The sequence below is a fragment of the Abramis brama genome (genome assembly GCF_963993115.1).
Source record: "Abramis brama genome assembly, chromosome: 10".
NCBI classification, from domain to species: domain Eukaryota; kingdom Metazoa; phylum Chordata; class Actinopteri; order Cypriniformes; family Leuciscidae; genus Abramis; species Abramis brama.
The window spans coordinates 6,933,814-6,955,586 of record NC_139972.1 but is presented as its reverse complement, the minus strand read 5'-3'; the positions used below and the strand labels follow the sequence as shown (position 1 = coordinate 6,955,586).

The window sequence follows — 21,773 nt, the reverse complement described above, 5'->3', positions numbered from 1 at the left end:
TTTCGTAAAATAGTATTAAGACTAGTAAAAATGTATTTAGAGATATGGTTTTCATTTAGAAACACTTTTCATTCAATTCTTCAGGTATGTTGGACTTGTGCTGCAGAGAATTGAAGGGAATGCAAGTTAAATTGTTTTTTTATTGATGCAAAAATAAAGGGTTTACATATTTATAAAACAAAAATGTAACAACAATGCCAACAGAATACAGAGGGGGGGAAAACTAAAAAGGGCTAATAAAGGAAAAAATGTAAATAAGAAAAGAAGAATAAGAAAAGGGAAACCATGAGGGTAAAAAATTAATTTAGAGTATGCTAATTGAAGGCACTGCAAATATAAATGGTTCTGATTGCTTTCTTATTTACTGAAGATTAAATAGATTTGAGATAGTCTTTAAATTATTATTATTATTTTTAAATGGTTTATTGTTGGTGAACTTGCATTTGTGGATATAAAATTTGCAAAGAAAATACATTTATAACAAAGCTTTTAGTTTCTTTAGCTGAGTCAGATTCATAGTGTCCTAGGATAATGAATTTTATTACATCTTGCAGGATATTAACATTGATAAATATGCCAAATATTCTTCCAAAGTTGTTCAATATAGTTACAGTCTAAAAATAAATGAAAGACATTTTCTTTGAATTTTGCTAAATGAACATCTTATGTCAATATCAATTTTACATTTCTTCATGAAATGTTTGACAAAATGTAATTCATTTGAAAGATACTTTTAATTCATTAGTCAAATTTTTTGTTCTTTTTACAATTTAGATTTTCATATAAATGATTCCAGAAAAAACGTACAGAAGACACCCAAGACACCCCGAGTTTGATCAATGATAAAAATTTAAAAACCCTATTAATCTTTTGGCCAATACTAGAGATATTAAATTGTATTCATTGTTTAATAAGACCAATTTGGGTCTGTATTCACAAAACATTTGATCTTACCACTAAGAATTCTCCTAAATGGCAGTAAAAGTTCTTAGTTAAGAGTTTTCTTTCTTTCTTTCTACCTACTCTTTCTTTCTTTAAGTATGGTCAACATGGTAGTACTGTAAGGAAAGTATGTTTCCCCATACATTAGCCTAACTTATTTGCAGCGGTTTGCCACATTATCAAATCTGTTCACAAATCTGCTAAAACCAAACCCTCCAGATATTGTGCTTTTAGGACAAACTTTTTTTATCTCACAATTTACTTGAGGTATTTGACATGATAACGATTGTTATTCACTTGCAACATTTTTTTATATGATTGAGAAGGCTTGATACATGTTTAAAACTCTTCTCACACTGAGTGCACTGGTACGGCTTCTCTCCAGTATGAACTCGCTCGTGTAATTTCAGAGATCCAGACTGAGTGAATCTCTTGTCACAATATGAGCACTTGTAAGGTTTTTCTCCAGTATGAATTCTTTGGTGCACATTTAGATGATTAGATGTAGTAAAACTCTTCTCACACTGAGTGCACTGGTACGGCTTCTCTCCAGTATGAACTCGCTCATGTTCTTTCAGGTTTCCAGACTGAGTGAAACTCTTGTCACAATATGAGCACTTGTAAGGTTTTTCTCCAGTATGAATTCTTTGGTGCTGTTTCAGTTCAGCAGTTGTAATAAAGCTCTTCCCACAGTCACAACACACATGATCTCTCACTTCATCATGTGTTTTTTTGTGCTGTTTAAAACAGAACAGCCTTGAAAAACTCTTTCCACAGAGAGAACACACATAAGGCTTCTCGTCTGAATGAACTTTCAGGTGTTTTTTTAAATTTGATGATGAAATAAAATCTTTACCACACTGATCACAGTTAAATGGTTTCTCTCCAGAGTGAATACGCAGATGAACACCGAGACCTGATCGACAAGTAAAACTCTTTCCACACTGAGTGCATGTATACGGTTTCTCTCCAGTGTGAATTCTCATGTGTCTGATAAGGTGACTTTTGTGACGGTAACTCTTTCCACACTGAGGGCAGGAGTGCAGCTTTTTGGCTTGTGCTTTGATGCTCTGCTGTTCCTCCTCTGCTTCATTCAGTTCATGATTTTGCTTATTCACTTCCATCCAGTCTAAAATAAAAATATTATGTGGTTAAAATAAGTTCAAGTGAACTCAGAAGAAGAATTTAACAGAAGAAAGCAACAGAGTATCATGTATCAGATCTTTGATGTGCCAAAGGTTTGTTCAGTAACTTTCTTGTTAATCTGTTTAAAATGTGTTTGACAACAGCTATACAAAATTATGACCATTTAGATGCATTTTCTGTATCATTTATCTGATTTATCTGAAACATCTTGAACCAGTCTGTTGAACTAAAGCTTTGTTACCTTAATGTTTGTCAACAGTCAACAATGAAGAATCAAGAATGGACACCAACCTATTTGTTCCTCAGTATCTTCATGTTTTATTCTGGATGGTTCTGGATCACTCATGTCTTCAATCTCCTCTTTAATAAACTCCATCTTTAACAGTCACACAGATTTCAGCTGCTACTCCTGGAGTTTGTCCTTCTCTTGTAGGATGATGGGAATATTCCCAGTATTTATTGGTGAATTGTTGTATGAGGGGCTTCACTGCAGGTGTGAACTGTGATCACTGTGTGATACTGACGCCCACAGGACCAGATCTGGAAAAATCAAAGATACATTACTGAATTTATACTGGATTACTTTAACCGCAAAACAAATATGGTGCCTTTAATTTAGTTAAAATATAGAGCATTTGATGGTTATATATTATAGTGCCTATAACAATCTAAGCGCATGGTCTAAAGCGCATGGCGCAAGTCTAGAATAATTTAACGATGGAAAAAACGGTCTGCGGGTCTAAAATGGTTGTTCCTATTCTCTTAATGAGTAATGGTTGTGTTTTGGGCGTAATGTGCAATAAACCAATCAGAGTCATCTCCCATTCACTTTAAAAGCCAGTTGCGTTCATGGCCATGGCGGATTCGCTATTTACATGGCAGAATTTGCATAAATATTGAGAAAGACTCAATGCTTCTCCAGAAAGCGAACGGATCTGCTTAAGCGCGAGGTTAAAGCTCAAGCAGACCATCTACGGGACAAGCCGGAATCCACCGTATCTTTATATACACAAAATTAATATTTTGCATTGTAATCCTTTTATATTTGGCCCTGTGTGTGTAATAAGCTGAGTGTACGCAGTTTGTGGACCCACCTATAGGCGCACATTACTAACGCGCTCTTTAAATAACAAAAAATACTGCGCCATTGACTTCAAGTCTACTTCAGTTTCCTCAAAATAGCAACCCACCAACAATGCGCCTGAACACACCTCGTTTTCAGACCAGTGGCCCACTGGCAAATGCATTTGCTATTTAAACAACGTGGCACAGGATGGGAAAATGATAACTGCGTCAGGCTGAAACTAGCAAAAAACATTTGCGTTGCGCCTGGCGCTGCATTGTGCCGGGTGTATGATAGGGCCCATAGTGTATAAAACAGCACTAGGTTGCTAATTTTTATGTAACCCAGCATATTATAAAATGAAACAGGACACATGTTAGCCTACATTATTCAATTATTATCTAAACTAATCGGAAATCTAACAAGACGACAGAAATCCACTTAAAATGTACAATATGTAACGTTTTGCACTCTAGCTGTTAATAAACAGAATTGCATATGTCTTGCGGAAAAACATTGTAGCCGGATCTACATCTCTCTAATGTCTATGACGAGTCATGCAGGAACTAGGCTACTGGGCTACAGTTGCGTCCCGCTTCGTCTAAAGTAGTCAGAATATAAACCCTTTATAGTAAATTATAGGTGTATACTGTAGTGATTCAGGATAAGAGAAAAACACTGTTACCTTAAATTATACGCTTATCTCTGTAAAGCTGCTTTGAAACAATCTACATAGTTAAAAGCGCTATATAAATGAGGATGACTTGAAGAGAAAAACACTGTTTGGAAGATGGCTTCATGATGTACTCACTCATTCTATAAATTCTGTAAATTTTTAACACCTTCAACAAAATCAAAAATCATTTCAGAAAATGTTGATATTGTTACAGAACATTTTGTTTAGGTAGCAAAGTTGTTTTGAAACAACACCACTGTCTATGGTAACATCCTAAACTGTAAAATGCTGATAAGAAAATACAATATGAACAACTCAAATAATACCAAAACAAAACAAAAAATTATAAAATGATAAACCTCACATTTAAGCCTAATAAATGATTATAAATGTGTTATATCAAAAACGGCAAACAGGCTGAAAGAAAATGCAAATTCACTCTCTGATAGAAGGTCGATCGCGCTTATGGAAAAGCAGAAATACAGCGGTTACTCCTGAACACAAGCAGCGCTGCGCTTATAAACACTACTTTATTAGACATCATACTGAGGAAAGATAAAAGAAGATGCCATCGAAACTTTTATGAAGACAGTCATTTTTTCCCTTCAGATACATTTAAATAAAAACTCCTCAGATCTGCACTAATCACGTGAATGGTCTATTTCAGAGTCAGAAAGAGAGTTTGCAGGTGTGGTTTCTGTAGTCTTTAATAGTATTTTTAGTCATGTACTTTAACCTGAAGGGTAAAACATTGATAGGTGATTATCACATAAAGTGATGATCCTGTAGTTGGTCTGACACTAATGACGTGCTTGATGTGCCAATTTACAGAAGATCTCAGACATCACCATAATGAATGAATGAGGTGAAAACAGGGACTATTGAATGAGATAAAGACGCTTTTCAGCAGCTCAGTTAAATTTTATAATTCAGTTATTTTGTTAGACTGTTAATTTGGTAATTGTAAGTTACATGTTTTGTTTTTTGTTGTTGTTGTTTTCTATTATTCTCATCAATCGTTAAAAAAAACAGTTCATTCAAGAGATTCGCTGATGCGTCCAGTAAGTGAGTCCATTCAAATCGATTTAGAAAAATAATGCAAATTAATAAAATATTTAGTCTTTAAATAAAAAGATTGCATTCCAACAATTGCCATTTTGTCAGGACAAGTTATTTTGTTTAGTTGCCTACTCTGAATCTCTATTTTAAACTAAACATCATAATTCTCAATTTATCCAGAATCTTGCAGCTTTACAAAAACGGTGCCATTACTTTGACAATACAAATGTGAATATTTGGATATACTATATTATTCACTGTGACACTTGGACAACGCTTCTATTATGATTCACTACAGAGCTTGAATGTCTAAAACTCTCTCCACACTGAGTACAGTAACGGTACAGTAACATCGTTCACCTGCAGACTGGAATACGGCATCCGGAGAAAATATTCCACATTTGTCCTTCATTCACATTCACGATCGTTAATAGCGTGACTTTAAGCCCCAACTGGTGATGAAAGTTTCAGCTTGTCTCTCTCGCTTCTCTCTTCTGCGCATCTTCAGTGCGCAGAGTGTCATGTTTCTTAAAGGGGCCGCAAATTATATAAGTGTATAAACCCTTTCGCAGCAAGTTTAAATCAAGCTGAGCCCTAGATTAGAATGCAACACCTTAATATTTCCACAGTAGTGCTGTATGGTAAATCTTAGACTTGTTTTAAGTTTAAACAATCACAGTTAAAATGTTTTTGTCAAGACAATATGTTTTTTCTGTTTATTTCTCACAATATAGTAAACTTGGTAAATAAGCAAAAGACTTCATGTATATGTACATATATCTAATTCAATATAGACCTACTACACAATCCATCCAGGGAGATTTTTGCAAAAAACATTTACACTATGAGAGTTGTTGAAGCTTAAACTCTTAAGTCTTTCAAGTTTTCCAAGCATCTCACCAAAAAAAAAAAAAAAAACATAAAAAACTAGAGAATCTCCATATTTTATCTTGCAGAATTTACCTGAAAGCATTTGACATGAAAACGAATGTTGATCACTTGCAACATATTTTCATAGCAGTGTGAAGGCCTGGTAAAATGTCCAAAACTCTTCTCAACTCTATTTATTTATAGAGCACTTTCAACATAAAGACGTAAAGAAAAATTTCAAATACATTTTTTTCCTAAAAACAATACAAACATATGACCTACACTGCTTACAAAGCAGTTTCAAATTCTAAAACAAATAAATAAGTTAAGCGCACTCTGAAATACACCCAATGTAGGAGAAAATTAAACAGACAGAGCAAGGTCATTTCAGAGCCTAGGAGCTGCAACAGAGAATGCCCGATCACCTTTGCATTTTAGACAAGATCGCGGAACCATGAGGAGCAATTGATAATTTGAGCGCAGATATTGATAGACCAGTAACATACTCTGGTGCTAAACCATGCAAAGCCTTACAAACAGACAACAACACTTTGTAATGAATTCTGTATTATATGGGAAACCAATGCAGTACCCGTTATAAGTCTGGCAGCTGAGTTCTGAACAAGCTGCAAACGAGAGAGAGGCCTGACACAGATACAACACATTACAGTAATCCAAACGGGATGACACAAAGGCATGAACAACCTTCTCTATATCTTCAAACGAGAGGATAGACTTCAATTTAGATATTGATCTAAGATGAAAAACTATTCTAAACAACAGCATTGATTTGCCAGTCCAATTTAAGCTCTGAGTCAAAAATTACATCAAGATTTCTTAGTGTATGGAGATGATAGTGAACCCCAAATTTCTCACAAATATAACATAGGGGAAGCATATAAAAAGGCAAATAAAATTGGTCCCAAGATAGAACCCTGAGGAACCTCACACACAAGAGGGTCAGCAGTAGAAGAATAATCCCCTAAACTGACTGCAAAATATTTCAAATAGAAATAGAAAGACAATCAATGAAAATATTATGATCAATATCAAAAGTAAAACACAGCTTCTAGAATCAATGCCTCGTAAGACGTCATTAGAGACCCTCAGAGGAGCAGACTCTATAGCCTGACTGGAATCCATCTAAAATTGTATTCCTTATTAAAAAAAAAAAAAAAAATCATTAAGCTGTGCGTACACAATTTTTTCCAGTATCTTAAAAATATAAAAGGCAATTTCAAAATGGGGCGAACACTACTCATGTCAAAGGGGTCCAAGCCGTTTTTTTTCTTTTTTAGAAGGGGCTTAATAACAGCATGCTTAAACGTTGCTGGAACAACAACAGATGACAAACTAACATTCATAATAGACAAAATACTTGGACCAATGGAATCAAGTACCTCCTTAAACAGAAAACAAGGAATCACATGACCAGGAAACCTGGTGGGCTTCATATGAGCAATTATATCTTTAAACTGCTTCAGAGAACGAAATCTGAGATCTAATTCCAGCAGTCTTACCAATGAAAAAGTTTAAAAACTCTTCACACGTCAACAGAAGGAGTGAGTGAAGGAGTAGGGTGGAGCAAAGCATTAACAGTAGAAAAAAGTACTATAGAATCATGATTCATGACCATTTCTGAGATTATGTCAGAAAAATAATTTGATCTAGCTAATTTAACAGCTCTTTGATAGTTGCTCAAACGATTCTTTAAAATATCATAAGAGACCTGTAATTTATCTTTTAGCCATTTACGTTCAGCCCTCCTACACTCCTACACCTAAGAGCACAATACTGTTAAACCAGGGCTGCGATTTTACCTTTTTTTTCATGACTTCAAAAGGAGCCACAATGTCTAAAATATCTAAACAAGAAGAGTTAAACTGATTGACCAATTCTTCTAAACCCATACAGGGAGAGGAGGGTGACTCGATCAAAGGAGAGATAAATAAAGGAGAGACCTCAAAAACCGCTGAAAATTTACTAGCGGTGCAAGGAGTGAGTACATGAGATGTAACAAAAGAGACATTATTACCCAGAGCACCAAAAGGAAAGTTAGAGCTAAAAAGAACAGTCTTGTGATCAGAAAAAACAGTATCAGCAATCTTCACACTACCAACAGAGAACCCCAAATATAACACAAGGTCAAGCGTATGAACACGCTCATGAGTTGGTCCAGAAACACATGGTAAAAAGTCAAATCACTAATACATTTTAAAATTCTTTCACCAGGGGCTTTGAAGGGCAGCACACGTTGAAATCCCCCAAAATTTAAATATTGTCAAAAGAGGGGACAATTGCAGATAGAAATTCAGAGATCTCCTGTATAAAGAAGATTTAAGATATAAGATTTAAAAGAGTTAATTTACAAATGTAATTAACCTATTTAAAGGTAGAATAAGACACAGAAGGTAAAAGTCTACACTTAAACTTGTCTTTAAAAATTACTGCAAGACCCCTCGCCCCGGCCAACAGACCTAGGGGTACTGAAAAAACTACAACAGGAGAAGAAAGTTCAGAGTGATTTCGCTAGCATTAAGCCAAGTCTCAGTGACAAATAAAAAATCCATTTTATGAGAAAGAAAGCTTTATTCAAAATAAAGGTCTTATTTGCCAGAGATCTCACATTAATCAACGCCATTGTCACTGGAATGGTGTCAGGAGAGTATTGAAAAGAGGAATCCTAAAAAGAGGAATTCTTACACCGAGTACAGCTACTCTCCAGTATGAGCTCGCTCATGTAATTTCAGGTTTCCAGACTGAGTGAAACTCTTGTCACAAAATGAACACTTATAAGGTTTTTCTCCAGTATGAAGTCGCTCGTGTGATTTCAGGCTCCCAGACTGAGTGAAACTCTTGTCACAATATGAGCACTTGTAAGGTTTTTCTCCAGTATGAATTCTTTGATGCTGTTTCAGATGGCCATCTGTAATAAAGCTCTTCCCACAGTCACAACACACATGATCTCTCACCTCATCATGCGTTTTCTGGTGCACTTTAAAACTGTCAGGCCGTGAAAAACTCTTTCCACAGAGAGAACACAAGTGAGGCTTAACACCTGAATGAACGGTTAGGTGTTTTTTGAGATATGATGGTGAAATAAAATCTTTACCACACTGATTACAGTTAAATGGCCTTTCGCCAGAGTGAATGTGCAGATGATACTTGAAAGATTTTGGACATTTGAAACTCTTATCACACTGAGTACAGTGGTACGGCTTCTCTCCAGTATGAACTCGTTGATGATGTTTCAGTTCACTAGTTGTAATAAAGCTCTTCCCACACTCAAAGCACACATGATCTCTCACTTCATTATGTGTTTTCTGGTGCGTTTTATAATTGTCCAGTCGAGAAAAACTCTTTCCACAGAGAGAACACACATAAGGCATCTCGTCTGAATGAACTTTGAGATGTGTTATTAGATTTGATGATGAAATAAAATCTTTACCACACTGATCACAGTTAAATGGTTTTTCTCCAGAGTGAATACGCAGATGAATTTTTAGTATGGATGAAGATGTGAAACTCTTTCCACACTGAGTGCATGGATACGGTTTCTCTCCAGTGTGAATTCTCATGTGCACATTAAGGTTTTGTTCATTTTGCAAACTCTTTCCACACTGTGAGCAGGAGTGCAGCTTTTTTACTTTTGCTCTTTGAGTTTTGAAGTCACAGTGTTTCTTTACTTTATGCAGTTCTTCTCTTTGCTCCATTATTTCGATCTGATCTAAAATAAATATTAAGGATTATAATCAGTTTAAGCAGGATAAATTCAAGGAAAATTCAAGTGAACAAGAGAGTAAGTTTCTGTCTGTGTGAGTATAAAGCATCAGATCTTTGATGTTGAAGGTTTGCCAGCAAGCAATTTTCCAATTAAAAGACGTCTGATAGCTGTCCAAATACAGCCCTGATGTCTAGGCTAAAACAAGGCAAAATTTGGGCTGTCAGTGAAAATATAATAGACGTCTAACCATAGCCCAAGAATAGACTAGTCATCAATTAGTCAAATGTCAAAGAAATAAAACCAAACACCTTGTTATCACTGTTGACTTTGTTTACATTATGGAATATCATATATCTCGCAAGTTATTTTTGGCAAAAATGATGTGTAACCAAATTCAAGGTTATTTTGGCTAGAAGTGGGTTACTCATAGCCGGACTATATCGGGGCTATAGTTAACCTAGACGGTGAAATTATGACTATTGCTTGCTGGGTTGTTATATCATTTTCATTCATTTGAATGATTCAAATGTTTTTGACAACTGCTATATCCAAGGTTATGATGATTTAGATGAATTTCAACATCATTTATCATCCATATACTACTTATTTCACAGCTAACAAAGCAGTCAACAATGAAGAATCAAGAATGGACACCAACCTATTTGTTCCTCAGTATCTTCATGTTTTATTCTGGGTGGTTCTGGATCACTCATGTCTTCAATCTCCTCTTTAATAAACTCCATCTTGAACAGTCACGCGAATTTCAGCTGCTACTCCTGGAGTTTGTCCATCTCTTGTAGGATGATGCGAGTATTCCCAGTATTTATTGGTGAATTGTTGTGTGAGGGGCTTCACTGCAGGGCCAGATCTGGAAAAATCAAAAGATTTTTTACATAATTTATACTGGATAACTTTAACAGAAACCGCATATGGTGCCTTTCTCCCGCCCCAGCACAGCGAGCTGCCTTCCCCGTCGTGTCAAAATGGGTTCTTCTGAATGAGTTAAATTCGCTCGCAGGCCGCCCTGGTTCGGGGGCATAATCGACACTTCCGTAAGGAGCAACATAGCACATGTCCTCCGCACCGAAATTAGTGAGTTTGCTGGAGAAAGGAGCTGTAGAGACAGTTCCTCCTCCACACAGCAAATCAGGCTTATACAGTCGCTACTTCCTCATTTCCAAACAGGATGGCGGCCTCAGGCCCATCCTGGATCCTGAAGATGCTAACCTTGAAACCTTGAGATTCGCACCATCCTTCTTATGGCCCCTCTCTGGCGGACCCAACCTTGGTTTCCCGAGTTGATTCAGTTGCTAGCAGCAGCCCCATGGCCAATTCCCCTGAGGAAAGATTTCTGGCATCCCCAACAGGGGCTGTGGGCCCTCCACTTATGTCCCCTCAATGGGAACTTACAGACCTCCCAGAGAGGGTCCTGAATACTATCTCTGAAGCTAGAGCCCCATCCATGAGATGCCTCTACGCCTTTAAGTGGTCTGTTTTCTCAGACTGGAACCAAGACTCTATTTCATGTGAAGTACCACTGGTGCTTTTCTACAGGCGCTCATGGATGCGGGTCGCACCCCCTCCACGCTCCAAGTCTATGTGGCGGACATAGCAGCATACCAAGCTCCTGTGGCTGGCCAATCGCTGGGTAGAAGGAACCTGGTTGTTCACTTCTTGAAAAGGGCAAGGAGGCTCAACCCGCCTCGTCCTTTTACCATACCCTCTTGGGACCTATCGACAGTCCTTAGAGCCCTCAAGGGGCCCCCCCTTCGAGCTGCTTTCGCTTAAGACCGCACTCCTGTTAGCATCGGTCAAGCGAGTGGGCAATTTACAAGGTTGTCCTCAAGGCATGGCTACGCGCCCAAAGTGCTCTCTACTCTGCTCAGAGCACAAGTTATTTTGCTGTCGGCTATTCCTGCTTCGGAAGACGAGCATCAATTACACTTACTCTGCCCTGTCCGGTCCCTAAGAGTATAGTAAATATAGAGCATCCTGCCCAGTTTAGGCAGTCAAACTTCATATGCTATGGTGGCCACACCAAAGGGCTTTCAGTCACGAAGCAGAGATTATCCCACTGGATAGTGGATGCCATCGCATTGGCTTACGCTTCGATAGCCCTTCAATGCCTCATCGGCATCAGAGCACAATCCACCAGAGGCATGGCCTCTTCCTGGGCATGGTCCAGTGGTGTATGTATTGGCGACATTAGTGCGGCGGCTGGCTGGTCCTCGCCGTCCACCTTTGCCAGATTTTACAACTAGCAAGTTGAATCCTCTCTGTCTAGCTGGAGTTGACCTCCGAGTGAGCTTAACCCACTATAAGCTCTCTGGAGGCTCCGACCACAGTCTGAGCCCCCTTTCTGGTCGCCCTTTATTGTCTTCAAGGGTCTTATCCAAGCACCTTAGGCTAGGGCCCTAGAACATGTTGTTCTGCTTAAACATAGCTGGGTGTGATTGGAGCGGTTCCCCATAGCATATAGACCTTTTGTAGCCCCACCTCTTTTCAGTGCTGCGCTTGTTGTCTTTTGTCTTCTGGTTTGTATTTTCACAGCAATCTGACATGAATGAACTCCCCATTTTAAAATCTTCCCGGTCTACTGACATTTGTTAAGACATCTGATTTAAACGTTACAATGCTCATGCTAACTTTCGTTAACTCTACAATAAGTAAATCCACTTCACCAGCTAATTAATCTTCGACAGCGATGCCATAGACATCAGAGCTACCGTAAAACCGTAAGTTCAAAGACAATATTCTAAAGAGGGCCGCGCACTTGTTTCTCTGGCACATAAGGTCTATAGCAAGACACAATACAGGTGAACATTTCGAAAAGGAAAATCTCAGTTACTAACGTAACCTTGGTTTCCTGATATAATGGCCCTCATTTATCATTCTTGCGTAGAAACGGGCATATATGTTGGCGCAAGATTATGCTTACACTCCTCTCACCGCCTGATTTATGAAGCTGTGCGTACCTTTGAAATCCAGGTGTACGCAATACCTGCCCTTGATAAATGCCGCGGCTGAAAACGATCGTCATTAGAATAACACGCCCCTATATATTCAAGTCTCCGCTTCCCCCACGCCCTCATTTTACGCCATGGACACACGGAAGACGGCAAAGAAGAGAAACTTGGATGAGCAAATTACCTATCACAATGCATTATTTTACAGCACGTGTTTTGAAACAATTAGCATTTCATTTCGTATCACGTCACATGTATTGGGGTGTACAATAGTGATGATGATGTGATGTGATGTGGAGTACCATTCATTCACATTAATAATTGCATGACCATTTGTAATATTCTTCTTATTATTATTATGATTTTTATTATTAATGATGCTTATTGTTATTTAGAAGAAGAATGTCGTTATTATTATTATTTGTATTATTATTATTATTTAAAAGAAGAAGAATGTCGTTTTTATTATTTTATCAGTCCGAATAATTTTTTGGTCATTGAAAGCCTTTCATTACTGAACCCAGTCCGTGCGCACCTGCTGGTTAACTATTAACTTTAATAATAAGATTAAATTATTAAATGCCCATGAGAAGGATGCAGTACTAATGCAATACTAGAAATTGCAGTTAAGGCATGACCATTGGACAGTGAAAGGCTCATTTGGGTCAGGCAAAAACAGTTTTCAACCATATAATTTTCAGATAGGCTATGTTTTTTTTGTTGTTGTTGTTGTTGTTGTTATGCCCAATTCTCATCAATCCTTAAAAAATAAGTTAATTCATGAAATTCGTTTAAAAAGCTTGTACATGCAGTAATGGAACAAGTGAGTGAGTCATTCATTCAAAACGATTTGGAAAAATAATTTTAAGATTTGGTCTATAAATAAAATGACTGCATTGCAACAACTGGCTTTCTGTCAGAGCCAAATGACATGTTATTTGTTTTAATTGTATATCAAAATCGTGGTTTCTATTTTAAACAAAACATCATGATTCTCAATTTATCCAGAACAGAAAGGGTGCCATTACTTTGACAATACAAATGTACAAATAAATTTGTCACACCATTCAGGTACCTGAAAACAAACTCTCTCCACATTAGTGCGGCTTCTCTCCAGTATGAACTCGCTCGTGTGATTCCAGTGCAGACAAACCTTATTCATGATATATGAGGGCTCATACTCTGGAGCTGGTTAATGTTAAACTCTGTAATCTGGGCACATTCCTCACCTGCAGACTGGAAATATACGGCATCCGGAGAAAATCTTCCACATTAGCCCTTCATCGTTAACAGCGTCACTTACAGCCTCAACTGGTGAAAGTTTCAGCTCGTCTCTCTCGCTTCTCTCTTCTGCGCAGGCGCGTCAGTTCATGTCACGTTTCTTAAAGGGGCCGCGTGTTATACCCAAGCGGCAACATTCTGATCTGAAAAATGAAGCCTACCCGGAAGTGCGAAAAACTGCAATACATCGAAAATCCGCTAGGGCGAGGTCCCAAAAGGGAGCAAATGTCCATAGCCCCCATGTTAAAATGTCTGTTTTCACAGCATAAATTCATGTTTTTACAGGTTGGTCCCATGGACTTTTATTGTATTTTTCGATAGGTTCCGAGTGCCTGACAACCATGAGGGCTGTGAATTTTTTTCTAACTCGTTAGTTTAGATCGTATTTAGATATAAAATGTATGACAATAAGGGCGTGGTAAACTTTGATTGACAGCTTGATTGACAGCTGACAAGGCAGCGCCAAGGAGAATGACAACATAAGAAGCGCCATTTTTTAATACAGTTGACATATAATACTACTGTTTCTGTATCATGAAATGTAGTTTTAAGAGTTTTTCAGGCGAGAATGTAGTTGTTTAAAGCTCAAATCTGTGGTTTATTTATAAAGATTTATGAAAATTGTATCCAGTTGTGAGATCCAGCGATGACCGGGCGCTCGGCGCTCATGTTCCCCGCCTGGAACAGCCTTTCCTCGGCTAGTCGTTCTGAGGTTTGCCGCTGACTCTGGCGTCTCTGTAGTGGTTAAACATGAGATATAATTCGTCTTGTGTATATCTAACGGGCGATTTTTGGTCTCGTAAATCTATAATTTGTTCCCTGGCCAATCGTTTTGGCTGAGGGGAAGTTTCATAACTTTATAAGCTATTTAACTTTACCGTTGTATAGTTAGACTAGATCGAGCGCTGACTTTGTATGTTTGACTGAATTGTTTGCTTTATTTGTGTAGCTTCTTGTAACTTTACCTTTTACTTATACTTTTATAATAGCTAATATTGATAAAACTGAAATTTAACAAAAAGAGACTGGGTTGAGTTTTGTCATTTTAAATTTTAATACAACTTATATGATCTGTAATGTTGTTTACTGCAACATCTGTTGTTTAGTACAAATGCACATATTGCCTGGACCATATTAAAATGTTTAATATTTTTATATTATATTTAAAACGAAAAGAGGCAGGTTTGTGTTTTATATTTTGTTTTTTATAAATAGGCAAACGTTATGTGCAGTGAATATAATCAATACGCGTTGCCTGAACCACATTTGTGTGGCTATAATGTTTAAGATTTCTTTAAATGAAAACGAAAAGAGTTAGTATGTTGTTTTATAACATATTTCATTGCCTAAAATATACACAGAGATAACCAGAGTAGCAGAGCGAGCTGAGTGCTGCGTCAGAAGGCGGGCGGGGTTAGGATTTCCCAAGATTTTCCAAGATGGCACCGCCCATACCCCCCATAAACGGCTTCAAACCCGTTCTTCAGAAAGTCTATGGGTGACGTCACAGACGCTTTGTCCATATTTTTTACAGTCTATGGTTATACCATTGTATTCAAAGGCTTCCGTCTTTTTTTGTTGACATCTTTATTTGTCTAAAATTTTATTTGTCTAAAATTTAAGTTTACCCATTAATAACTTGGTCACGGAGCAGTTGCATAATGTCACATTTTCAATCAAGCTGATATTCGGGAAAACAGCACTCTAGATTTTATGTTGATTGGTTGTATGATGCTTGAGTTGTTCCTCTTATAAAAACACAGGAAAATTACATTTTTGTTAGCCCAATATCTTGCATTTTGGGGGCATTTTTAATGGCTTTTCTGCCCCAGTGTAACAGGTAACAAGTTTAGTGAGACAGTATAGAAATTATCAATCTCGATAAAGAAATGTGACATAAAAAACATTCAAATTTATCAATATTCTTCCAAATGTTCACTCTTTTGAACTAAAAGCCTGAAAGAGAGTTGTTTTGTGCAGTCCCATGACCACAAACAAACAGGAGCAAATGTGATTGAATTTGATATGGTCTGTAGAGTGGAAATGCGGTTAATGAAAAGTGAAGCCCCTACCGGACAGAGTCAGTCTAGACCAATGGAGAGGCCGGCTGTGTTCAAAACACACATGATTTCTCTCATGGTCTGTATTTTCTGCTGCTGTTTAGTCCAGCAGTGAAAAAAAAATCTTTCCACAAACACATATTAGACTTGTTTTCAGTTTAAACAATCTCAGTTAAAGGCTTTTTGTCAAGAAGAGATGTTTTTTTTTTCAGTTTATTTCTCATAATTGCATGTACTATCAGAAGACAATATAGTAAACTTAGTAAATAAGTATGACATTAATATATCTAATTCAAGATTTTGCATATCTAAGACAGATTTAGCAAAAAATAAATAAAAAATATTTAAACTCTTAAATCTTTCTAGTCTTCCATTCTTTTTAACAAATGACACCGAATAGACAATCTCCATATTTTATCTTGCGGAATTTACCTGAATGTATTTGATATGAAAACATGTTGATCACTTGCAACAGTTTTTCATATGAGCATGAAGGCTTGATAAATGTCTAAAACTCTCTCCACACTGAGTGCAGTCGTACGGCTTCTCTCCAGTATGAACTCGCTCGTGTGATTTCAGGTTTCCAGAATGAGTGAAAGTCTTGTCACAATATGAGCACTTGTAAGGTCTTTCTGCAGTGTGAATTCTTTGATGCTGTTTCAGATGACTAGATGTAGTAAAGCTCTTCCCACAATCACAACACACATGATCTCTCACTTCATTATGTGTTTTCTGGTGCCGTTTAAAATTGTTCAGCCTTGAAAAACTCTTTCCACAGAGAGAACACACATGAGGCCTCTCATCTGAATGAACTTTCAGATGATCTTTTAGATGTGATGACAAAATAAACTCTTTACCACATTGATCACAGTTAAATGGTTTTTCTCCAGAGTGAATACGCAGATGAATTTTGAGTATGGATGAAGATGTGAAACTCTTTCCACACTGAGAGCATGGATACGGTTTCTCTCCAGTGTGAATTCTTATGTGTCTGTTAAGGTCTCCTTTTTGACTGAAACTCTTTCCACACTGAGAGCAGGAGTGCAGCTTTTTGGCTTTTGATCCTTGAGTTTTGAAGTCACAGTGTTTATTTACCTCATTCAGTTCTTCTCTTAGCTCTGGTATTTTCATCTGATCTAAAATGAACATATCAAGTAGTTATAATCAGTTTGAGGATAATTTCAAGGAAAATTCAAGTGAACACAAACAGAAAACAAGAGAGTAGGTTATACTTTTTAGTATAAAGTATCAGATCTTTGATGTTGAAGGTTTGTTATATAATTCTCATTCATTTGAATATGCTATATACAAGTTTAGATCATTTCGAATTTCTACATCATTTATCATCAATATACTACTTATTATTTCACAGCCACCAAAGCATACAACAATGAAGAATCAAGAATGGACACCAACCTATTTGTTCCTCAGTATCTTCATGTTTTATTCTGGATGGTTCTGGATCACTCATGTCTTCAATCTCCTCTTTAATAAACTCCATCTTTAACAGTCACACAGATTTCAGCTGCTAATCCTGGAGTTTGTCCTTCTCTTGTAGGATGATGGGAATATTCCCAGTATTTATTGGTGAATTGTTGTGGGAGGGGCTTCACTGCAGGTGTGAACTGTGATCACCGTGTGATACTGACGTCCACAGGACCAGATCTAGAAAAAAACAAAAGATTTTAAAAAGAAATTATACTGGATTACTTTAACAGAATCACATATGGTCCCTTTTCCCGTCCTATGGCGAGACGAGATCCCCTTTGGCAGGCTCTGTGCTCGGTTCAGGACGCGCCTTTATTGGTTTGTGCAATTCTCAGCACTGCGTTTATTTAATAAAAGGCTTAAATAACCAGAGAAAAATGAGTTTTCCCCATAGCATCTAGAAAGACACAATACTCATTCCTGTTATCTCAGAGAACCAAGGTTACGTTAGTAACCAAGACATTATATTATTCAATTAGCCTAATATCTAAACTTATCAGAAATCTAACAAGATGACAGAAATCCACTTAAAATGTACACTATGTAGATGTTAATAAACAAAACTGCATGCATCTTGCGGAAAAACATTGTAGCCAGAACTACTTGGTTACTAACGTAACCTCAGTTCCCTGAGATGAGGGAACGAGTATTGCGTAAGGCTAGCTTATGCTATGGGAAAACTTCCTTTTCTCGAGAATACTTAAGTTACACATTTAAAATCGCATTGCGGCTGCACTGCAAGCACAACTGAGCGCGAGAGCGGTCATTGGCTGTGCTGCGGCAACTGCACAAACCTATGGCGAGGCGGCTCTGACGTGAGAACCAATCGGGACACTTGACGCCCTGGCGCGTCGTAGCCGGCCAATATGGGCGTGGTCAGAGGGTATATATTGGCGAGACTCGCCTAGTTACTCCAGGTTTAAAAGACTGAAGCGATCCCCTAATCCAAGCACAGTAGCACGGCAGGCTACTCGTTCCCTCATCTCAGGGAACTGAGGTTACGTTAGTAACCAAGTAGTTCCCTTTCGAGAGGTCTCTCGTATTGCATAAGGCTAGCTTACGCTATGGGAACCCACTTGCAAAACGCTGTGCGTGCTAACTTTGCTCTACCGTGACCAAGCATATGTATGAATCCTAATATAAACCAGTGAAAACGGGCTTAAATATTGGATAAATAGGAACCTTCGTTCATGGTATAGGGGGTACCATAGTGGCCAGCTAAAGCAGCGCCAAGTGTGTATGAACCCTACGATTTTGTGGGGGTGCTTAACCTTAGCCTGAAAGGCGGGTACCTCCAACACCTTAGGCTCAAACTAACAATCCCGACAGATGCCTCCAGTGTAGGCTGGGGAGCCTATAGGATGTCTTCGGCAGGGCGGAGGTTGGAGAAATCGTTCCCCTCGTGACAGGAGGGAATGCATACAGAGGGCGACTCGGACAGTCGTGGGTGAGCGTGTCCCTGTTCTTTGTAAAAAATATTGGACAGTGAGCATTGTCTTCTGAGGCGAAGAGGTCGACCTCCGCCCTGCCGAAGACATCCCATAGCAGCTGAACCGATTGTGGGTGAAGAGACCATTCTCCTGGCAGAACGGTGCGTCTGGAGTACTGAGTAGTATCACTGAGAAACGTCCTGCTCGAGTCGTCCTTGTGATGGAGGTTTGGGTTGAATAACTAGTTCTTCCAGTGTTTCATCATCGGACTCGCGCTCGCATTGATATAGTAAAATCGACATCATTGTTCGTTACTGTCTTTAGTTTATGGTGTAGGAGGCCTTGGGACAAGCAGAGCTGACGTTGTTAAGGCAATGGGCGTTTTTGTTTTGGACGCACGCGCTGTACGCGGTAAACCAATCACAACAGACTGAGCTGTCTGGTCAATCAGAGCAGAGTAGCTCACGGAAAGGAGGGATTTAGACAGATTGATTCATTTGATGAGTCATTTGAGAATCACTGAAAATGCGGTGATGTGCAAATGTATATTATGAGGAAATTAAACAGGTTTTTTTATTTATCTTTGATGCATGTAAACCTGTTGTAGGAGACTCCAAAACAACATTAGGAAACTTTAAAATAGCATAATAAGGGCATTTTAAAAGGTTTGTGTGACCTGTTCAATTTTGCATGCACCACATATGCAGATTCCTAGACAATGTATCTTTAATTTGGCCAACATCAAACAGGTAATTTTCTCCAAGCAGAGATTCTGTTGAATAAACGTGTTTGCGCCAAACACATTAATAAATGTTGTTCATTGACCTTCATGTACCTGACTGTCTTGATAATTAAGAAAATATTGTTTGGAGGAAACATGGAATTGGCCTGTTAAATGCTATTATAGATTGTATAATATTTAAATCATCTGAAAAGGCATAAAAAATTAAATAAAATAAAAAATCCCCCCAGTAAATCTTAGCCATTTCCAGCCCTGTTCATACTCATGTACTCTATAAAAACTCCTCAGATCTGCACTAATCACGTGAATAGTCTATTTCAGTGTCAGAAAGAGAGTTTGCAGGTGTGGTTTCTGTAGCCTTTAATAGTATTTTTTAGTCATGTACGTTCATAACATAAAACATAAATCACATAAAGTGATGATCCTGTAGTTTGTTTGACACTAATGATGTGCTTGATGTGCCAATTTACAGAAGATCTCAGACATTACCATAATGAATGAGGTGAAAACAGGGACTATTGAATCCGATAAAGATTCTTTTTAGCAGCTCAGTTCAAGTTTTATTTTTTGTTGTCATGCCCAATTCTCATCAATCCTTAAAAAATAGTTAATTCATGAAATTCGTTTAAAAAGCTTATACATCCAGTAATGGAACAAGTGAGTGAGTCATTGAATCAATCATTCAAAACGATTTGGAAAAATAATTTTAAGATTTAGTGTCTATAAATAAAATGACTGCATTGCAACAACTGGCTTTCTGTCAGAGCCAAATGACATGTTATTTGGTTTAATTGTGTATCAAAATCGTGGTTTCTATTTTAAACAAAACATGATTCTCAATTTATCCAGAACAGAAAGGGTGCCATTACTTTGACAATACAAATTTGTCACACCATTTAGGTAACGTTACCTGAAAACAAACCGACTGGATGAATGGATGGATATGCTTTGCTCACTGTGACACTTGGATAAAGCTTCTTTATGATTCACTACAGAGCTTGAAAGTATAAACCTCTCTCCACATTAGTGCGGCTTCTCTCCAGTATGAACTCGCTCGTGTGATTCCAGTGCAGACAAACCTTATTCACGATATGAGGGCTTGTACTCTGGAGCTGGTTAATGTTAAACTCTGTAATCTGGGAACATTCCTCACCTGCAGACTGGAAATATACGGCATCCGGAGAAAATCTTCCACATTAGCCCTTCATTTACGATCGTTAACAGCGTCACTTGCAGCCTCAACTGGTGAAAGTTTCAGCTCGTCTCGTCTCTCTCGCTTCTCTCTTCTGCGCAGGCGCAGTGCGCGATGTCATCATGTTTATTAAAGGGGCCGCATGTTATACCATTGTATTCAAAGGGTTAGTTCATTTAGTAAGGCAATAGTCAGGGAAAGTAAGGCTGCCTTCTTTGGGGTTTTACGGCAGCTTGCATCAGGCACGGCGTCATGGGTGGGCTTGACGGGCCTAGGCCCACCCACTTTTCAACAGGCCCACCCAAAAAATAACTAAAAAATAATAATTAATATATTCTAATTTTGTCAAGAATTATAAAAAAAATCGTCAATAAGCTCATAATTTGTACTAAAATAGTCTAAATGTTTAGTTTTAAAAACTATTTTAAAAAGCTGGCTATGTCTATTTTGATGTTTCTGCGCAAGTTCGGGTTTGTTCCGATCAGAGCTCGTGAGTGGAGAGCGCATTTCTGAATATTCCGCTCCGCTCGTTCATTCCGCAGGGTCGCTCGCTCAACCCAGAATGGCCTGCTGGTTCGAAAATATGTGGAATAAGGGCTGCCTCCGACTTATTTTTTTTTCTAGTCGACTAGTAGTTGTTCATTTAAGCCATTCGTGGACAAATCGCCGCTTTATATTAATTTAATTACTTAAATAGGCTATATTTACTCGGCGCAGTAAAAAGTTTTGTTGGTTCTACTTCTAATGACAGAAGTGAGAGGGAGAGGGGGAGAGGATTTTTCAGGCGTGACTTTTTACTGCGACGAGTCGAAGTACTCCCAAAAGTGCTATTCCGCCATACATTATAGTTATCCTTTTTAACCCACTTAGAAAAGCGCCACGTTTTATTTTGTGTCACCATACTTGGTCGTGTAACTACTCGTGTAACTGTATTTAAATAGGGACAACGTGGAGGTGTTTGGTTGCTTCTAACTTCATCTCTGTTTGGTACCATTGAAAGAACTGGGCTAAGCTAAGTGCTATCAAAGTGTCGCCGCACGCCAGAGCGATTAAGTGCACGCACTGAGACGAGAGAGGTATGTATCAACTCGTCTCAGTTAAGAGAATAACATAGTTTAATATGAAAAAACGGTG

General features: G+C 38.0%; 2 protein-coding genes and 1 long non-coding RNA gene across 5 annotated transcripts in view; all 3 read right to left on the bottom strand.

Annotated features, from left to right (window-relative positions):
- The window catches only part of LOC311090791 (uncharacterized protein), a gene marked incomplete at its 3' end in the record, with an annotated part of 54,648 nt that extends 49,275 nt beyond the window's left edge, over positions 1 to 5,373 (bottom strand). Inside the window, exon 1 of the mRNA XM_084126316.1 lies at positions 5,247 to 5,373. The remainder of the gene's footprint in view (positions 1 to 5,246) is intronic.
- LOC311090794 (uncharacterized protein) lies at positions 1,165 to 13,794 on the bottom strand. Of its 3 annotated transcripts, XM_084126325.1 has the most exons (4): positions 13,676 to 13,794; positions 10,139 to 10,348; positions 2,380 to 2,628; positions 1,165 to 2,071 (listed from the first exon to the last, which is right to left on the bottom strand). In XM_084126325.1, exons 3-4 carry the CDS (start codon positions 2,462 to 2,464, stop codon positions 1,236 to 1,238), a joined length of 921 nt encoding a protein of 306 aa, XP_083982451.1. In that variant the 5' UTR covers positions 2,465 to 2,628; positions 10,139 to 10,348; positions 13,676 to 13,794; the 3' UTR covers positions 1,165 to 1,235. The 3 variants fall into 3 exon arrangements, with proteins under 3 accessions (XP_083982451.1, XP_083982452.1, XP_083982450.1); XM_084126326.1 differs by lacking the exon at positions 10,139 to 10,348; XM_084126324.1 differs by lacking the exons at positions 1,165 to 2,071; positions 2,380 to 2,628 and adding an exon at positions 7,724 to 9,483.
- A 965-nt stretch (positions 13,795 to 14,759) lies between these two features.
- Positions 14,760 to 20,737, bottom strand: LOC311090800. Its single transcript, XR_014607953.1, has 3 exons — positions 20,601 to 20,737; positions 17,204 to 17,452; positions 14,760 to 16,923 (listed from the first exon to the last, which is right to left on the bottom strand). It is a non-coding gene; the product is annotated as an uncharacterized lncRNA (long non-coding RNA).
- Between the last annotated feature and the right edge of the window lie 1,036 nt (positions 20,738 to 21,773).